At 38.6% G+C, this 20,644-nt stretch overlaps 1 protein-coding gene across 5 annotated transcripts in view; it reads left to right on the forward strand.

Moving 5' to 3' along the window:
• Positions 1-20,644, forward strand: part of LOC130916739 (A disintegrin and metalloproteinase with thrombospondin motifs 20) — a 301,389-nt gene that overhangs the window by 237,189 nt on the left and 43,556 nt on the right. For all 5 annotated transcript variants that reach the window (XM_057837674.1, XM_057837675.1, XM_057837672.1 and 2 more), the window contains one exon: positions 4,716-4,892. In XM_057837674.1, the coding sequence (XP_057693657.1) occupies positions 4,716-4,892 (177 nt within the window). The remainder of the gene's footprint in view (positions 1-4,715; positions 4,893-20,644) is intronic.

The following is a 20,644-nucleotide window of genomic DNA, read 5'->3' on the forward strand; positions in this document are numbered from 1 at the left end:
TGACACCTCTTTTAGATCTTGTGGGGGTCTGTATCGCTTTCACTGGCCCTAATTGACTTTGAGGAGTGTGGCAGGAATAATGCCAAACACAAAAAAACTATGAATGTGCTGACTGCTTTACGACATACGTCACTACCCCTTTCCCCTTTAATTATACAGACAGAAGTCAATGCAAACGTTTTCGGGCGAATTTTACAACAATGGCAGAGCAACAAAAGAGACGAAAAGTTTTGTCTGAGGAGGAAAAAGGGGAGGCTACCAGGATATACAGAATAAACATTGGCCAGGCTTTCACTCGTCAGTGCTGATGAGTTCGGGTGGGGTGGGAGGTGGGGTCAGCCACACTAAGCCACACGGTTGCTAACCGTCATATGCTATTGTTTAGCCACAACTGGATTAATTAGCTTATCACTATTCATCCTTCACACAGCCGCTGGAAACAGAAATGTTGTTTAATCCATCTGCAGGCGACTGGGAAATTGATTTTTGATTGGTTGATGATTTTATAACACCGTGCGGGTGTGTGCTGGTTCTCATGGGAAACGTAGTGCTGGCACTCATGGAAAACGCAGTCTTACTTAAGGCAAAACACTACCGCTTTTCTCCACCGGCGTCGCTAAAATCGACCAAAACTGAAAGGTTACCAAGTGCTTTATTAAGTAACACATTATTTGAGAGCGGCTTCATAAGACCATTATAATTATGTCATGACAGTGTCATGGGCACTAATTAATGCTTATGACAGATGTCATTAAGTGTCATCTGGAAAATGTTGTCACTAACTCCATTTATGTCCGGTTTTATAGGAACTATTGTTATTTGGGTTTGAGTTTCCCGAGGGACAGGTATAATTGACGAACACAGGAAGTCTGTGTTGTGTTACGTTTGTTATGGTCCGAGTTGCAATAAACGTTGACTCAAATGAGTTCAAGAAACTAAATTCTGTGCTTTATGAAGAGTGAAAAAAGCAGAATTTAACACAGACAAAATCATTCGACCAATCAGAGTGAAGTTGTACGTCATGTACCGTAATGGTCGGCAACGGATCGCCGCATACGTTTTCTTCAACACAACATGGCCGTGTGAATGAAGAAAATCGGTCTTTATGTATACATAATATATATATATATATATATATATTTCTGTCTCTATCCCTGTACCCGTGTATAATGCGCACCATGATTTTACAAGTTTATTTGGGGGGGGAAAAGTGCGTTATATTCGGGAAATTACGGTATTCCAATACAAGCGATTTCGTTTTCTTCAATGGGGGGGTCAGGAGTTTCACCTCCTCCAGCAATCGTGTAGCACAGCAGGCTCACTGACACTGAGCAACAACCGGTGGGGTAGGGTTGAGCCTTGCAGCTGCAAGCGAGGGATTTAACTATGCACTTTTGGGACAAAAAATAGCTCATACCTTAGAGACATTATGATGGAAAATTTTTGCGATTTTGATACCTTCACATTTTCATACCACGGTATACCTTGGAACCAGTAATCCGCACATACCTAGTGTAAGTATCCCATAATAAAGTGAGGATAGCTGCGGTTTGTAGTCCGGTGCTGCTTGTTTATGAATAAATGCTGTTTTTGTGTCAAATTTGGTGGGTGGCGGCTTATAGTCAGGTACGCCTTATACTCTGAAAATTACGGTGTTTTTTTTAATGAACAAGAATAGTTACTTGATCTAGAAAGGGTTAAGTCTTAAGTGACAACTTTTGAATACCTGTTAACTGTAGTGACCACTGTCCCTAAAGGGTTATAATGGCTTGAACAAGAATCAACAATTTTGACATAATATGTGCACCCATATTGGAAAATCGAGCAGTTTAGGTACCCTAATGCCTTTCAAATGTAGCCTAAAAGAAATACTACCTGGTCATAACACGGAAACTATAGTTAAAGATTTTGAGATACGAACATTTTAATTTACAGGTGAATTAAATTTCCAGCTTTGTCACAAAATTTATTGAGTCAATTAGAGATGTCCCGATCGATCAGCATCCCGATCGATCGGGTCCATCACGTCATTTTCAAAGTATCAGAATCAGCAAAAAAATATCGGACATGCCTTTCATAAAGATATATATATATATTTTTTTTTCATTAAATCCTTTTCTAATTGTATATAACGTTACAGACATAATATGTTACACTCATCCAGAGTCTTTAGTTTAGGTTTAAGGTAGGGTTATCAAATTTATCCCGATAACGGCGGTAATTAATATTTTTAAAAATGTATCACGTTAAAATATTTAACGCAATTAATGCATGCGCTGCAAGACCCACTCACGCATTGTCGTGTTCAATCTGTAATGGAGGCATTTTACCTACATAAAAAGCTAAAAGGCAGCGTAAAATGAGTAGAGTGAATTTTGGCAGTCTTTGGAGCCTTTTTTTAATTGGCTAAAGCCTTACAATCCCTCTCCCTACGATTAGAAATATCGTGGAAAGCAATGTGGGGAAGAAAGTTAGTAACTGATCTTTTTCTTAATACCCTGTTATTTCTCAATGCAGAGAAGATATACCAATTGTTAGCACTACGCACAGTCATGGTTGCATTTCCCATCATGCATTTGGTCAGAAGTTAAATGGCTGCAGTATCATTTACTGAAAGCTCAACAAATAAACTAGATGGCAATATTTAGTCACAATATACAAAGTCACATTTATCCTTTAAGAATTACAAGTCTTTCTATCCGTGGATCCCTCTCACAGAAAAAATGTTAAATAATGTAAATGCCATCTTGAGGATTTATTGTCATAATAAACAAATACAGTACTTACAGTGCCTTGCAAAAGTATTCGGCCCCCTTGAATCTTGCAACCTTTCGCCACATTTCAGGCTTCAAACATAAAGATATGAAATTTAATTTTTTTGTCAAGAATCCACAACAAGTGGGACACAATCGTGAAGTGGAACAACATTTATTGAATAATTTAAACTTTTTTAACAAATAAAAAACTGAAAAGTGGGGCGTGCAATATTATTCGGCCCCTTTACTTTCAGTGCAGCAAACTCACTCCAGAAGTTCAGTGAGGATCTCTGAATGATCCAATGTTGTCCTAAATGACCGATGATGATAAATAGAATCCACCTGTGTGTAATCAAGTCTCCGTATAAATGCACCTGCTCTGTGATAGTCTCAGGGTTCTGTTTAAAGTGCAGAGAGCGTTATGAAAACCAAGGAACACACCAGGCAGGTCCAAGATACTGTTGTGGAGAAGTTTAAAGCCAGATTTGGATACAAAAAGATTTCCCAAGCTTTAAACATCTCAAGGAGCACTGTGCAAGCCATCATATTGAAATGGAAGGAGCATCAGACCACTGCAAATCTACCAAGACCCGGCCGTCCTTCCAAACTTTCTTCTCAAACAAGGAGAAAACTGATCAGAGATGCAGCCAAGAGGCCCATGATCACTCTGGATGAACTGCAGAGATCTACAGCTGAGGTGGGAGAGTCTGTCCATAGGACAACAATCAGTCGTACACTGCACAAATCTGGCCTTTATGGAAGAGTGGCAAGAAGAAAGCCATTTCTCAAAGATATCCATAAAAAGTCTCGTTTAAAGTTTGCCACAAGCCACCTGGGAGACACACCAAACATGTGGAAGAAGGTGCTCTGGTCAGATGAAACCAAAATTGAACTTTTTGGCCACAATGCAAAATGATATGTTTGGCGTAAAAGCAACATAGCTCATCGCCCTGAACACACCATCCCCACTGTCAAACATGGTGGTGGCAGCATCATGGTTTGGGCCTGCTTTTCTTCAGCAGGGACAGGGAAGATGGTTAAAACTGACGGGAAGATGGATGCAGCCAAATACAGGAACATTCTGGAAGAAAACCTGTTGGTATCTGCACAAGACCTGAGACTGGGACGGAGATTTATCTTCCAACAGGACAATGATCCAAAACATAAAGCCAAATCTACAATGGAATGGTTCAAAAATAAACGTATCCAGGTGTTAGAATGGCCAAGTCAAAGTCCAGACCTGAATCCAATCGAGAATTTGTGGAAAGAGCTGAAGACTGCTGTTCACAAACACTCTCCATCCAACCTCACTGAGCTCGAGCTGTTTTGCAAGGAAGAATGGGCAAGAATGTCAGTCTCTCGATGTGCAAAACTGATAGAAACATACCCCGAGCGACTTGCAGCTGTAATTGGAGCAAAAGGTGGCGCTACAAAGTATTAACGCAAGGGGGCCGAATAATATTGCACGCCCCACTTTTCAGTTTTTTATTTGTTAAAAAAGTTTAAATTATCCAATAAATTTTGTTCCACTTCACGATTGTGTCCCACTTGTTGTTGATTCTTGACAAAAAAATGAAATTTTATATCTTTATGTTTGAAGCCTGAAATGTGGCGAAAGGTTGCAAGGTTCAAGAGGGCCGAATACTTTTGCAAGGCACTGTATGTACTGTATGTTGAATGTATATATTCGTCCGAGTTTTATTCATTTTTTTCTTAATGCATTGCCACAATATATATGAAATGTATGTCGGGAAAAATTATCGGGAATGATTGGAATTGAATCGGGAGCAAAAAAAAAAAAAAGCAATCGGATCGGGAAATATCGGGATCGGCAGATACTCAAACTAAAACGATTGGGATCGGATCGGGAGCAAAAAAACATGATCGAAACAACCCAAGAGTCAATTAGTCGGGGTACGACTGCATACCTAAAGCACATTTTGCTCACTTCTTCCTCAGTGCACTCAGAGTTGCGGAGGTGGACGGCGAACCCGTCTGGTGGTTTGCCAGAGACCCAGCGGCGAGCGGCTCAATGACTACAACTGTGACATCCTGGACAAGCCGCTGGACATGGAGCAATGCAACCTGCAGCCTTGCGTGGGCTCCGCCTCCTGGCACCGCAGACCATGGAAGCCGGTACGATAGTGTTCCTTCCCTGACACTTATCATCATTTTCGGCCGATGGTGCCCAACCGCTAATAGGCCTGACGTGTATTTAGTCTAACGCTGCGGGAGACACAACTGAGTGCTGGTTATCACACGCGTGCTCTTTAGCATACGCTTGCCCCGGCCCACCCAGTCAGGGCCCTGCAGTGACATGGTGCTGGTTAGAACGGAGAAACAAAAGAGCTAAAACACACAAAGACACAATGGTGCTTCTCTTAGTTGTTCATTACAAACACATGGATCTCATATTTTTTCGACTCAAGACGGTGCTGTCCAGTAATGTTATATCCATGCGGTTCTCGCTGCTTTCACCATGTATCCTGAGTACACAAATGTATATTTGTGTATAAGAGTTAATATTATGGCTTTTATCGAACAGCGAGAAATGGCTGTTTTTGTATTTTGTATGTGTATCTTTGTACAGGATTTTTTGGGTTCATTTTTTTGTGACTTGATTATTTAAAAACTTTTGCCGGTGCTCCAACTCAGACCTCTTGTATCTCTTTCAAGTAAATACAGTGTTGTATAGAAAAAACTTTTATTTTTTTTTCTACTTCATTCAAGACAGTCGCAAAAATTTTAACGCAACATTCACAGTATTAAATGAATAAATAAGTGCTCGACAAATATAAATGATAAATTCTCAGGTAGGAAGAGGCTGTGAATGCTCAGTAAACTCTGCATTAAAAAAAAAAAGTTAAACACCTCTGCTCAATGACCATTTTTTTGTGTGATATAGAAAGGAAACTGCCCAAGATAAGTCATTTGGAAACTTGTGTAATCATATTATCTCACTTGCTAATGTTGACTTCCCTACGATGACTTTGAATTGAGTTGTACGTGTTATAAAGCGATAATAATAGTGATTTTTTTGTAAATGCTTATCATTATCTAATTTTATATCAGAAAAAAAAAACATTTGACAAGGGTGTGCAGAGGGTTTATATTCATATATATTTGAGGATTTCAGGATGAAGTGATATATCACCAAACTCATGAATAAATCTAAACATTTAGCTTTTAATTTAAAGGTAATTGGATTATTTTATGCATGTTATACCGTGCATTGTCACAAACTGAATAATGCAGTAAAAATTGGTGCCCAATTGCAGCAAATTCCTTTTACAGATGCATCAAAAAACACCAAGATACCTCCTCTGTATTAATTTTCTTTTGCTCGGCTAGGTTACTTTGCTTAGGCTAGGTTCATACTGCAGGTCTTCATACTGCACAATTCAGATTTTTTTGTCATATCTGTTGTTTTGGCATGCCCGTTCAAACTGCCTTTGTCCGTTGAGCCCATTCAAGTACTACACATGCACACTAATTTGCAGTCCGACACGCGTTGAATAAACTGACCCGCATGCGCAGAAGCATCAAACGAATAACTACGCACTGTGCGTGCATGACTTCAGTTTGCCGCGAGTCGCCCATGTAAGCAATATTGCTCATTTGTCGCACTGTAAGAAACCGAGCATTATCAGGCTTATCCTTTTCTTCATTGTATTTTTTATGAGTGTGATCAAGCCCGCCTCCTGCGTAGTAAAAGCTGAGTTCAAGCTAGGCGCTAACGCTAATAAACAGCTACATCGCTGCTGTCTTGCCTGCCGCTCTCGCTCTTTGCTAATGTAATTGCTGCATGAATCCCGATTTGCGAGACTTGACAGTTCAGACCGCCGCCACATTCTAGAAAAATGTGGCCCAGATTGGATTTAAACCACATACGAAAGTGATTTGAAATGGTCCACTTTTATGTGACTTTTCCCGTTCAGATCACCAAGTTAATGCCTCAATCAAGTCGGAAACACAAAAAAATCGGATTCGTGCATTAAGACCAGTGGTATGAACCTAGCCTAATTTTGACCGGTGTGTTTTTTCCTTTTACTTTGAAGGATTTTTTTCCCATACATTAAATAATAAATATTTGTTTCTAGAGGCTTATAATAAATGTTGCAGCTTTAAAGTTGGCAATCTCGTTTAAAACACTTGAATCTTTCTTCAAATCTACTACACAGCGCAATCATTTTAACCTGCGAACTGAAAGCCACAAGCTGGTACTTAGACAAGAGCCTAACTCGTTGAACGATACCCATCGTACCCACCTATCATATCAAATTCATTACAGGAATGTAGTTTTCCTGTAATTTTCTTACCTAAAACTATAGTTGTGGGAAAACCTGAAAAGAGAAAAACATACAGTTCTAGAATCAAGCTACAAGGAACAAAAATATATTTTAAGACTTTAAGACAGACTAAACTGAAAAAAAAACTAAATCACAAAATACAGAAAGAAATCGTCATTTATGATTTTTTTTTTAACCATGAGAACAGTTATTAAAAAAGTCATATTTATTTCTTTTTATTCCGAGTACGCTATAGTCATATAATACATTTCCTTTAAACTGCTCGTCTCTAGAGAGAGACAGCGGCTTCATTTTTAAAACTCTCGGTCGTTAAACTTCCTCGAACTATTCCAGCTGTTTTTCATTCTAATATGACTTTTGATGTGGTCTTAATTCTAACAGGCTTGCTCGATACTTTACTGTTGATCATCCATTTCAACGTACTTTCAGGGATTATTGTTCTGATTAAGAATATAATATATTTTAAACACTATCCCAATCAAGTATGAGAAGCATTGGGGCAACAGCTCAACAATAAGAAATTTTACAGAAGGGATACTTGTGGTGTAAAACACAGAAAAGCTTTTATTGCTTGTCCTCTTTTTTTTTTTGTGCTTGCTCTTATTTACGTCCCCATAAAAGCACAGCGTGAATCCAGCGTTGTGACATGTAGCTTTACAGGAAACAAACTCCGAGCTGTCGTAAAACACGATGCAAATCTTGGCGACGCTCAATTCGGTTTGACGCATCGCAGATGTGTGGCGTGTCACCGCACGACAAACCGCTTATAACATTAGCGCCTTTTTTTTTTTTCTTTATTTGCATGTTTTGCCTCATTGTTTCTAAGATGCTATTTATTTCAGACATAGTTCAAAACGCAACAAAAAAATGGTGGAGTCAGCTTCTTCCTCATTGTAAAGTTGATTAAAGAACCCAAACTGTGATGCTTCTGTTATTTCTCCATGCACACAAAATATTGTACATGTTTTTATAAATGAAAAGAGAACAAACTAAATGCCACACAGTGTATTCAAAGTGCAATTTTTATTACACATAGAGAAATGAGTACAGTAGGTCATCACAACATTTTGAATAATGTTAACAATTAACTGCTGTTTTATATATTGAATTTTATTTATTGAGTTATTATAGAAATAACAATGCTACTACGTACTACTACTTCTACTAATGATAGATATTCATATTCAGTACATATTCTGGATTTTATTGCTTTAATAATAATAATAATCATTGTTATTACAAGGTAATAATAGAAAAAATACGATAGTTTATGTATATACTGTATACCTTAATTTTCGGGCTATAAACCGCTACTTTTCCCCCTCATTTTGAATCCTGTGGCTTTTAGTCCAGTGTGGCTTATTTTTTTATTTACTTGGGTTAACACATTATATGACAGCGGAGTCATACGACTGTCATAAGACCGTCATAATTATGACATGACACTGTCATGGGCATTAATGAATGCTTATGTCAGATGTTATTAAGTGTCATATGCCCAGCTAGGATCTTTTACATCCATTCAAAAGTAAGGTCAATTGCCGGATGACACTACATGACAATAAATGCTTATGACAGTGTCATGCCATAATTATGACAGTCTTATGACATTGCTGCCAAATGTTAGCGGTTAATATCTTTTAGTGTTCTAGTAAATATCCCATAATACAGTGAGGACTGCTGCAGTTTATAGTCCGGTGCGGCTTATCTATGAACAAATGCCGTTTTTTGTGTCAAATTTAGTGGGTGGTGGGGTTGCTCATAGTCAGGTGCGCCTTATAGTCTGAAAATTACGGTATATATATTTGAATCCCTTTAAAATAGAAAACATATATTAATGTATATTTACATGTTTGTATTACACATGTCAATAAAAATATGGACATATAAAGTATTTCAAATAAAATAAAAACCTATTCTAAAGTATAATTATAGTTTTGACGAGAGAAATTATACACAAATAATCAATTTCTGCGAATAAAATAAACATACAGCAATATACTAGTATACTATAAAAACTATGATTAATGGGAAGATTTATTTACAACGTGCATCAATATTTTGAAACTCCTCATTAAAAAAGGTCACTTGTTTTATTTATTCATTTATTCCATTTTTTTTCTTGCAGTCTTACCTCATGTGATGGCCTCTTGTTTGTCCTTCTGTTGGTGGGATTACTTCTTTTATCCCAAATGCAATAGTGGTAGGCTGTAAAATGTCTTAACACCTCCATTAGAGGATGAATGTTGGTTAGGCCATAAATATTTTCTTGCACCTCTCTATATAGGGAGCTGTTTTTTAAATTTTGACTTTATATCAAAGCGCATTGAATTGCACATTGAATTTCATTTGTCCAGAGAGAGACACAAAACCTTTGTCATATTTATTGCGTGGACAGTAGAAGAGCAGGATTTCGTGATCTTGACAGACTTGGAAGCAATCACCAGTGAGTGTAGGGCAGCCACATGGGATCAATTGGCCAGGAACAGATCAATTTCAGTCGTTTTAAGGGCTGCTGGCTCCTAATAAAAACATACTGTTTCCTGGTGAGCTACGTACGTTCCCATGGATGGGCGCAGGGTGACTGTGAACTCATCCCAAATGAAATCCATATGCACAACGTTGACATATTTGACTTTGGCCTGAGGATGAAGCATACCTCAAACACACAAACTGGGTTTCAGTGCCCGTGACATCACCTGGGTCATGTTTCTTCCACGCTTTCGCCTTCTGTTGTAGTCTTCTTGTATCCATTCATACATCCACTTTCTGAAACATTTGTCCTCATTCGAACATAATAGAAAGCTGGACTGTTTGCCAATCAATCATGTGAACACAAACAACCAGTCATGGATTCTCCAGCATTTTAGGTCCGAAGGACCACTCAAAACCCTAACAATGTTTACACAAAACTGCCTGAGACAAGAACAAAAAAATTCTTCAATGTCAATTTATTTCTAAGGGAAAAAAGTTGTTAGAATAAACAAGTTTTTTTCCTTTATAGTAAACATAAAGCGGCCCTAAACCTACTAGATGTAAAGGTAGTCCCCGTTTTACGAATGAGTTCCATTCCTGCGCTGGCGATGTAACCTGGATTTAAGTCGGAATTAACCCTTTCAATACCTCAAAAACCCCTCTTTAGAAAAATAAATAAATAAAATAACTATCAAAAAATGTGTTACATGTACAGTGGGGCAAATAAGTATTTAGTCAACCACTAGTTCTCCCACTTGAAAATATTAGAGAGGCCTGTAATTGTCAACATGGGTAAACCTCTACCATGAGAGACAGAATGTGGAAAAAAAGAAAAGAAAATCACATTGTTTAATTTTTAAAGAATTTATTTGCAAATCATGGTGGGAAATAAGTATTTGGTCAATACCAAAAGTTCATCTCAATACTTTGTTATGTACCCTTTGTTGGCAATAACGGAGGCCAAACATTTTCTGTAACTCTTTTCACACAGTTACTGGTATTTTGGCCCATTCCTCCTTGCAGATCTCCTCTAGAGGAGTGATGTTTTGGGGCTGTCGTTGGGCAACACGGACTTTCAACTCCCTCCACAGATTTTCTATGGGGTTGAGATCTGGAGACTGGCTAAGCCACTCCAGGACCTTGAAATGCTTCTTGCGAAGCCACTCCTTTGTTGCCCTGGCTGCGTGTTTGGGATCATTGTCATGCTGAGAAACCCAACCAGGTCTCATCTTCAATGCCCTTGCTGATGGAAGGAGATTTTCACTCAAAATCTCTCGATACATGGCCCCATTCATTCTTTCCTTTACACAGATCAGCCGTCCTGGTCTCTTAGCAGAAAAACAGCCCCAAAGCGTGATGTTTCCACCCCCATGCTTCACAGGGGGTATGGTGTTCTTCGGATGCAATTCAGTATTCTTTCTCCTCCAAACATAAGAACCTGTGTTTCTACCAAAAAGTTCTATTTTGGTTTTATCTGACCATAACCCATTCTCCCAGTCCTCTTCTGGATCATCCAAATGCTCTCTAGCGAACCGCAGACGGGTCTGGATGTGTACTTTCTTCAGCAGGGGGACACGTCTGGCAGTGCAGGATTTGAATCCCTGGCGGCGCATTGTGTTACTGATAGTAGCCTTTGTTACTGTGGTCCCAGCTCTCTGTAGGTCATTCACTAGGTCCCCCCGTGTGGTTCTGAGATTTTTGCTCCCTGTTCTTGTTATAATTTTGACGCCACGGGGTGAGATCTTGAATGGAGCCCCAGATCGAGGGAGATTATCAGTGGTCCTGTATGTCTTCCGTTTTCTGATAATTGTTCCCACAGTTGATTTCTTTACACTAAGCGTTTTACCTATTGCCGATTCAGTCTTCCCAGCCTGGTGCGGGTCTACAATTTTGTCTCTGGTGTCGTTCGACAGCTCTTTGGTCTTGGCAATAGTGGAGTTTGGAGTGTGACTGGCTGAGGTTGTGGACAGGTGTCTTTTATCCCGATAATGAGTTAAAACAGGTGCCATTAATACAGGTAATGAGTGGAGCCTCGTTAGACCTCGTTAGACCTCGTTAGAAGAAGTTAGACCTGTTTGACAGCCAGAAATATTGCTTGTTTGTAGGTGGCCAAATACTTATTTTCCACTCTAATTTGGAAATAAATTCTTTAAAAATCAAACAATGTGATTTTCTGTTTTTTTTTTCCCACATTCTGTCTCTCATGGTTGAGGTTTACCCATGTTGACAATTACAGACCTCTCTAATTTTTTTAAGTAGGAGAACTTGCACAATTGGTGTTTGACTAAATACTTATTTGCCCCACTGTAATTGTACTGTCTTCGCCAAGACGATGGAGCTAAGTCCTAGCTAGAGAGTGAGCTAAGCTTTAAAATGACGATGTCCGACATCCGTGTGGCTCCTAACATCAACAATTGCAGAATGAAACTAATGTAAAATGAAATCAAATCAATCTCATCTTCAGTAACAGCAATTCAAATTTGTGTTTACAAGTAGCTGCTGATACACCAATAACAAATGATTAGCATTTATCAATTAGCGTCCGCACATCATCAAAAACAATCACATAAACTCGCCCAAAGTATTCGATCACAACTGAAAATGCACAATAAACAGTACAAAAGGGGTTATATACAGCCGTCATCTCTGGATGCTTCACAAGCAACAAATGCACGCGCAGGCTGTCACGTCTCACGTGTGGGTGTGCCGTAACTGCCGTGTGGGATGGGCGGATGTGTAAATGCTCTCGTGTACGGAAGTACAACCTGCTCTACACTTCCTGTGCCAAAATAAAAGCATGAATCACTAAGCAAAAGTCAACATTAAAAAACAAACAAACAAACAAACGACGAAATGCAGGCGTCGTAAAGTCGAAATCGAGTAAGTCGGGTCCGTCATAACCTGCGGACTACTTGTGTTTTAATTTTCTGTTATTTATTTAGTTAGTCAGAAGGAAATACATAAGTGACAAACAGTGCTGTTTTTGGCAGCCATTTTAATTTTCGTCTTAGCCTTTTGGATGAAAATACTTATTATTTTTAGTCTTATTTTAGTCACTTCAAAATGTGTTCGTCTTCTTCTAGTTTTAGTCGACAACTCTCAAAATCTGTCATTTTCAAAAGTTTTAGTCCATGACTGAATAAGTAGATAAATAAAAAGTTTCCAACAATTTCGAATTAACATGACAAATGAGCACATAGCTGCAGAGTCTACTAGGACATCACCATTTTCATGATGATAATATACACTTAGCAGGAAAACAGCACATAATTTGCAATTGATTAAACTCACCTGGATGCCATGTATGTAAAATGTTTTCCAAGACTTTAAGACAGGGGTCCCCAAACTTTTTCCTGTGAAGGCCACATAACTTTTCCCTTCTCTGATGAGGGGCCAGGGTCAGTTTGTAACAGAAAAAGTGTGACGATTGCAGGAGTGCCTAAATGTAAAAATTTATTGTTTTTCAGAAAGCCACAATCAAATACCCCTTTCTGGATTCTTCATGGAACAAAAGTAAATAAAATAAAAAATAATATTAATATAATATAATATAATATAATATAATATAATATAATATAATATAATATAATAATAACACTATTAATTAAATAGATAATAACCAAATAACCCTCTCTGTGTTCTTCACTGAAAAAAACAGGAAATAAAAAACACAAGTAAAAAAACAAAACAAAACAACAGCAACAAAAAACTTGTTAAGGGGGGCGGAACAAACGCGGAAGCGGATCCGGCCCGCGGGCCGTAGTTTGGGGACCCCTGCTTTAGGAAGACACCGAGTCATCTCGCTAAATGCTAATGCTAACGCTAAGGCTATGCTAACTCTACAAGTTAGTTTAGTGAGTGATGATCACTCAGCACAGACATTTAAAGGCAGAAGCAATATGGCATATCTAGCCAAGGTAAGAAAGCAAAACTTACCAAGCAGCACCTAACACATATGTTTCACAAAATGAGCCTGGAATGGGCACAGGCTGACTGAGCGGGGGGGACCGGCAGAGTGGGAGGCAGAGCACATTACTTGAGTGACATGAACAAACACTGCTAAATGCATTCTAACTACACATACAAAACACTGCTAAATGCATTCTAACTACACATACAATAAGAAAATATCACACATTGTAAATTTTTTAGGGAAATTGGCAAATTTTCCTCTCGTTCTCGTGTTGTCAGACTCCCAAGACACGTTTTCAGCGCGTCATTGTGACGTCTTCGTCGACGTTTACGAAATATTTTCGTTATCATTGACCAAAAACAACACTGGTGACAAACCAGCCACAGGCGTCGACAACCAAAGACAGGAGGAAGGGCGTGAAGGTCTGGAAGTGTTTAGGTTCCTCCCCATAAAAGGACAAGGTACAAGGCCTCTTTTTGACCAAGGGTACGCAATCTCTGTTTTTCCTCAACGTCCATTGTCCGAACAGCTTTTACACATGCGAACGCTTCCTAAATGTGGAAGCTAGTGCCTCAGACTCTTTGGAGCCTGGGCCTTTGCACGCCTGTCAATGCTCACAATAAGATGGGCATGGTTTTGGAGTCGTACCAATTTGTTCCTAAAGACTAGTACATTGAATCTTTAAGGTATACGTAAAAAATCACTGTGCACTACATACCCTGGTTTGAGAGTCACGTTTCAGGTAGTGTTTGCTGGAAACAGGAACAGATTTTTAAATGTGACACAAAAAAATGATAAACTGTAAAAGACTGCAAGCTTATGATTTAATTTTCTTAATTTTTAAAATCGATTTTTATGGCCTTAGTCATGTCTCGGTCTTGATTCGCAGGAGACATGGTTTTGTTTTTGTCTCGCTGAGTTCTGGTCTCGGGTAAGTCTTGGTCTCGAATAGTGTGGTCTGCAGCGCACTTGCTATTTGCGTTTGCACTGACTTATTTTTTTGGTTCTGCAGATATATTCACCTTTGCATAATGTCATTCCTCATGAGTTAACAATGATTAATGGGTTACCTTGATGTGCCCCCGAAAGCAAATTGCTGGAAATTCTGTGACATACCACAATTAAACGATTTTGATTAGCAATACTGTTGTACCTTTGGTGGAAATAAGTTGATGATGTGCAGTTATTTAGTCAAAATCAATTTGCATGCAGATACTGGATTTCGTGTTGTCAAGCGATAGTACTTTTTCTTCAACTGCGACACAAAAAAATGTTTAAAATAGACAACACAAGACTGATTACTTCCATCTAGTAGTGGTCTGAAAAGGCTGTAAAGTGAGACAGTCAAGCAAGCATAAAACACACAGTCCTGCTCTTGCATCAGTTTGTTTGTGTCCATGTTTTGAGAAGATCTTGAAGGTTTTCTAAGAACTGTTGGCTGAGTGGAAACACAGCTGGCTAACATTTAGCAGGAAGAGGAAGTTGAGCTTTTTGGCGACGTCAAAGGTCAAACTCTTTGTGACGTTACCGCCAAACTCCTTCTATATGCAAGACATATGCTGTTTGTGCAAGGATCTTTCATTTACTTCAGACTTGCGTAGCCTTAAAGCAGGGGGGGAAAGCCCTTTGTGGAATGTTTACTCCGGAATTCTATGCTGTTTTGGCATTTCACTTTGACTTATGGTAGTTTGGGGTACCTCTTCTGAGTTCTGTTGACTTTAAATGGAAATGGTGTATAAAAAGCAGACTCGGACTGCTGTTCATTTAAATCTAGATGATGGTATTGTCGTAGTCGGTTGTGGATAAAAACTGAATCTTGGGTTTTATTTGATGCTTTGACAGAAATGGCATTGGACAGGAAATCAATTCCTGATCTAGACGAATTGTAGCTGTCACATCTGAAAGTCATCAGTTATGTATCGAGCAATGAACGCATGTATTTCAGCTTTGCTTCACTAGATGCCGCGTTCAACTATGGGAGAATTTCATGCTACATCTGGCTGGATAACAGATCAATGCCTCTTGACATTCCTGTGACAACATTCTTACCAGCTGCTCCCACACCGAGTCTTGTTTTGACTTAAGCCTTAGCGAGCTCCCTGCAAACTTGATCGGGATGTTCTGTGACTCTTTATCGTCCCCCCTCACGTCCACGTCCTCTTTTATCTTCATCAAGCCCAGACGTGCCGATACTGGTAAAAAACAAAAACATACGTGGGTGGTTTGAGTTGCCCCCTGTTCGAGTTGGATTACAAGCCAGGCATGAAGTGTTAGCCAAATACAGTGGAACCAATAAAGTGCGGTTCAGACATACATACATTCCTGCTACCTCTTTAAAAATGGTTTTTACACCTCCCACGTGTTTTAAACGGTTTTCAACTTATTCAAACAGACTTATGACAGACATGTTTGTAAGTATTCCCAAAGTGGCTTTTCTCACCACTCTTCTCACTCAGTTCTCCAAACAAGAGTTGAAGCAGCGTGCTTACTTCAAGCTGTTTGTCATTCCCAATTAATGTTTGATATTAAACTGACTCATATAATTTAAGCTATAATTTAATATGAATACGAATCAGAAATCTAAATGCTAACATAAAATGAAACATAATTCTAAATCTTTGTACATTTTCAGCAAACGATACTCACGGGAATATATTTTCTTTGATTTTGCGGGGCTAGCGACTACTGGAGGTTTTTTTTGTGACCTCTGCCTCTCCTTCTTGCTTCTAGTTTGCTCTTTCAGTATAGGCTACTTACCTCTGGCATTTAACACTGAAGGCACACAGCTAGAGGTGCAACAATTAATCGATTAATCGACAATTAATTGATTAGCAAAATAATCGACAACCATTTTGATAACCAATTACCGGATTTTTCGGACTATAAGTGGCAGTTTTTTTTCATAGTTTGGCAGAGGGTGCGTTTTATACTCTGGAGCGACTTATGTGTGATTATTTACGGTCGGGTCGGGCTGACTTCTCTCTCGCTAACTTTTTTTAGATAAATATATATTCATATATTTATGCTAGGGCTGTCAAACGATTACAATTTTTAATCGTGTTAATCACAGCTTAAAAATTAATCATAATTAGAGCTGAAACGAATACTCGAGCAACTCGAGTTTAAAAACTGATCCGAGTAATTTTATTCACCTCGAGGAATCGTTTAATTTTGCCAGCTCTAAGCATCACGTTTTGCCCGGACTACTTTTCATGCGGGACAACGCGCTGACGTCACGTGCGTAGAGAAAGAAGCAAAAAAAAATACCTTACTGCAGCCGACAGCCATTACAAACTGCGCCGACGTTGCTAAAAACTACGCCCGCATGTTGCTACCGTGGTCGCAACATGGTAGCAGGGAGCGTCTGATGCGTGTCATAGATACAACATGTACGTAGAACTAGATGCGAAATGACCGACTCGGCGGCGTTAATAATACAGCTGCCATCTTAAAGCAGTACACTTCTCAGTGCCAGGGCCGGCCCAGGCCATTTGGGGGCCCTAAGCAAAATAATGCAAAGGGGCCCATATTTTTGGTCCACCATTTCGTCACAGTGTACTGTAAAACCCATACATGCAATCCAACCCATACGTCCATATTTTGTATGTTAATCAGATTTTGTTGCATTGCATACTTCAAACTTCTCACCCCAAATGATTGTCAGAACTTACAGTAGATAGCGCCAAACCTTTTTCTAAAAGAGGAAAGAAAGAAGTTAAGGAAGGACTTTTATTTTTTAAAGCTTGCAATCAAGTATCAAAACTCACAAAAAGTCAAATAATCAAAACAGAATATAAATTAAACAATTGCCAAATTGGGGGCCCCGTAGTGGTCAGGGGCCCTAAGAAGCTGCATAGTCTGCGTATAGGCTGGGCCGGCCCTGCTCAGTGCTCATAAATAAGATTAACGTTACTGTCACTCGCTCACGTAATGTTATTCCTGCAGAGGGCGAGGTTTCTATTCATTATGACCACTGTCGATGCGTGGCTAACTCTTACATACAGGCTTTATTTAATCTGTGCAAAATGCGCTGTAGAGTGATTAGGGTGTAAAATAAAGACTTAATAATGCTAACTGTCAATTTTAGCTCAGTGGTCATTGCTGGATAAAACACCAAGTAGCACTGGTGCCTAATGTGCTCCAATACAGCACAGCATTTATTTTGAACACTGCAAAAACTCAAAATCCTATCAGGACTTACGGTTTAGACTAACTTAAAACTTAACTAGAACTTATAGTTTGTCACAAGTGGAAATTCAATTGAAGCACGTGGGAAAAACACCTAACTTTTAAGTGACGTGTGTTATCAAGCGTAATGACAATTTTAAGTAAGAATTTTTTTTATAAGATCTAAAAGTTTTTTAAGTGAAAGCAGTGGATTAATCTTTTTTTTTTAATTCTTTTTTTTTTTAAGTCACATTTGAGATGCAATTGTTGGCTGTTTTCAACAATATACATAGAAAATAATGACATTGATTGACTGAAAATGGTTTAATATTTGAGGAAATGTCTTGTTTTCTCATCTATCTTTATAATTGCTCTTCACTTAAATTTTTTTTTTATCCGATTACTCGATTAGTCGATAGAATTTTCAGTCGATTACTCGATTACTAAAATATTGGATAGCTGCAGCCCTAATCATAATTAATCGCACTTCAAACCATCTCCAAAATATGCCATATTTTTCTGTAAATTATTTTTGGAATGGAAAGATAAGACACAAGACGGACATAAACATTCAACATACTGTACATAAGTACTGTATTTGTTTATTATAACAATAAATCCACAAGATGGCAATAACATTATTAACATTCTTTCTGTTAAAGGGATCCACGGATGGAAAGACTTGTAGTTCTTAAAAGATTAATTTGAGTACAAGTTATAGTAATTTTATATTAAAACCCCTCTTAATGTTTTCGTTTTAATAAAATTTTTAAAAATTTCAATCACAAAATAAACTAATAGCCCACCATTGTTGACGTCGCCGAGCGAGACGTCACATGGGCTCCCTGCCGTTCTTCCACAGTGTCTTTAACCACGTAAGGTAGTGATTGAATTACACCACAAGGTGTCAATGGCGAGTTTTAAATTAATTAGAGATCTAGCCAAGGCAAAGTGAATAAGTTTTATTTGTATTTTGCATAGCTATTTTGATTGGGAATGCCAGTTTTCTTTGCATTGAGCGCGTATCTTTTTGTGAACATTATTTTTTTGAGATAGGAATATTGTTTTTGTTGTGCTTTCACCAAATGATACTGTAGCGACTTAACTGTTCCACCCAAATGCATGATGGGAAGTTGGGCAACCATGTCTTTCAGTGGTGGCTGCAAATGGTATACAGTATGTTTTGCGTTGTGTTTAATTAAGCGTGTTAAGAAAAATGTCGTTCGCTACGATACTTTTATTTGTTGTGAAAGAGTTTCCAAAGCTTAAACCAATTAAAGGCGCGGTCCAATGAACGACAATGAATGAATGTCCACTCGCATTTCTCTGCCTTTTCGCTCTCAATGTGCTAAAACGGCGTCATTGTAAACTGTTTGATGCAACGCATGAACGGGTCATTCCGTGCACGCGTTAATTGCGTCAAATATTTTAACGTGATTAATTACAAAAATTAATTACCGCCCGTTAACGCGATAAATATGACAGCACTAATTTACGTATACTAAAACGATGTACGAATGTTAAATAAAATAAATAATTTGGATAAAACAGAGAAAGCGCTGTGCAGCCTGCGCACGTGAACGCAGCGGCCCCGCTCTCTTTTCAATCTTCCCTTCCGCGAGCATCTTGGTATTTCCTTTTCGATATGGAGCAGCTACAGGAGTGAAAAACAAATTAAAAACAGGAGAATTGAAACGCAAACAACTGCGGTAGGAGTGGGATATGGAAAGGATTCAAATTGATTGTTGAAGATACGGAAATCAGTGTAGGCTTCGCTGAATGTGAACAAATGTGGCGCTTTGGTCTCATACGAGAAATATATTTAGCAAACTTTTCCAGCGTTATTTCGTTGTGTAAATGCATTTATAATGATCATGAAAATATGTAGACTATTTAAACATTGAGAAAACTTGCATTTTTTTTTCTGCCAACTAAAATAAATGTCAAATCCACTATCCGCTTGTTAGAACAAACGCGCAAATATAAAAGATATAAATGTTTATTGAATATCCATCTTACAGTCTTGTTTAACTGGGAGAATTTGTTACAAAAGACACGCTTTAAATTGTTGTCATTATATGCATATATGCGCCGGCATCGTCACAAACTTGATCACACAAAACGCAACCACGCATATCATCCCCACATTTTCTCCTGCTCCTGAGTCCTCACAAATTAAACATAAAATTTCTTTTTTTTCGGGCTCGGGCAAGCAAATCAAGTTACCGTATTTTTCGGACTACAAGTTGCACCTGAGTATAAGTCGCACAAGCCATAAAATGCCCAACGAAGAGAAAAAAAACATATGTAAGTCGTACCGGAGTATAAGTCGCATTTTGGGGGGAAATTTACTTGATAAAATCCAACACATACAACAGATATGTCATCTTGAAAGGCAATTTAATATAAAAATACAATAGAGAACAACATTCTGAATAAGTGTACAGTATGATGTTACATGATGAATGAACAACGAAATGCGAATATACTGTCCTCACCAGGACGTTACGGCTCGGTCCTGGCTATACAGTGAACTCCCAAAAGACAATGCTGGACGTCTGTATAATTTGCTGAATCAATTTGGTCCTCGATAGCAAACAGGTTCGCATCAACGTAAATAAATGATAATTAGGTGCTATTACAGCAATAACGTAACGGGTTAGCATGCGTTCGCTAGCATTAGCACATCGTTCAAACAACCACACAACTGGCTCTAAGTGTCCGATCGCGGGTGGAAAACACACAACAACAACAGAAAAGATGATACACGCAGGCGTTGCCTCTGTAGAGATATTTTAAAAGCATAAACAATTAACTTAAATTCGCGGCCGTCTTTCTATCTCGCTAACTCGCCCACTCACTCGCTCAGAGCTACGTGGCTGTCCGTCTTCTTCTGGCGTGTGAGCGCTCTTCTTCACGTAAACAAGTGCGAGTGCGCCCCCACGTGGGCGTGAAAGTGCCACAAACTAAATGCATCCATTTCAACATAAAAAAGTCAATAATACAATTGAACATACATTGCC

This window comes from Corythoichthys intestinalis, chromosome 5, assembly GCF_030265065.1.
Source record: "Corythoichthys intestinalis isolate RoL2023-P3 chromosome 5, ASM3026506v1, whole genome shotgun sequence".
NCBI lineage: Eukaryota > Metazoa > Chordata > Actinopteri > Syngnathiformes > Syngnathidae > Corythoichthys > Corythoichthys intestinalis.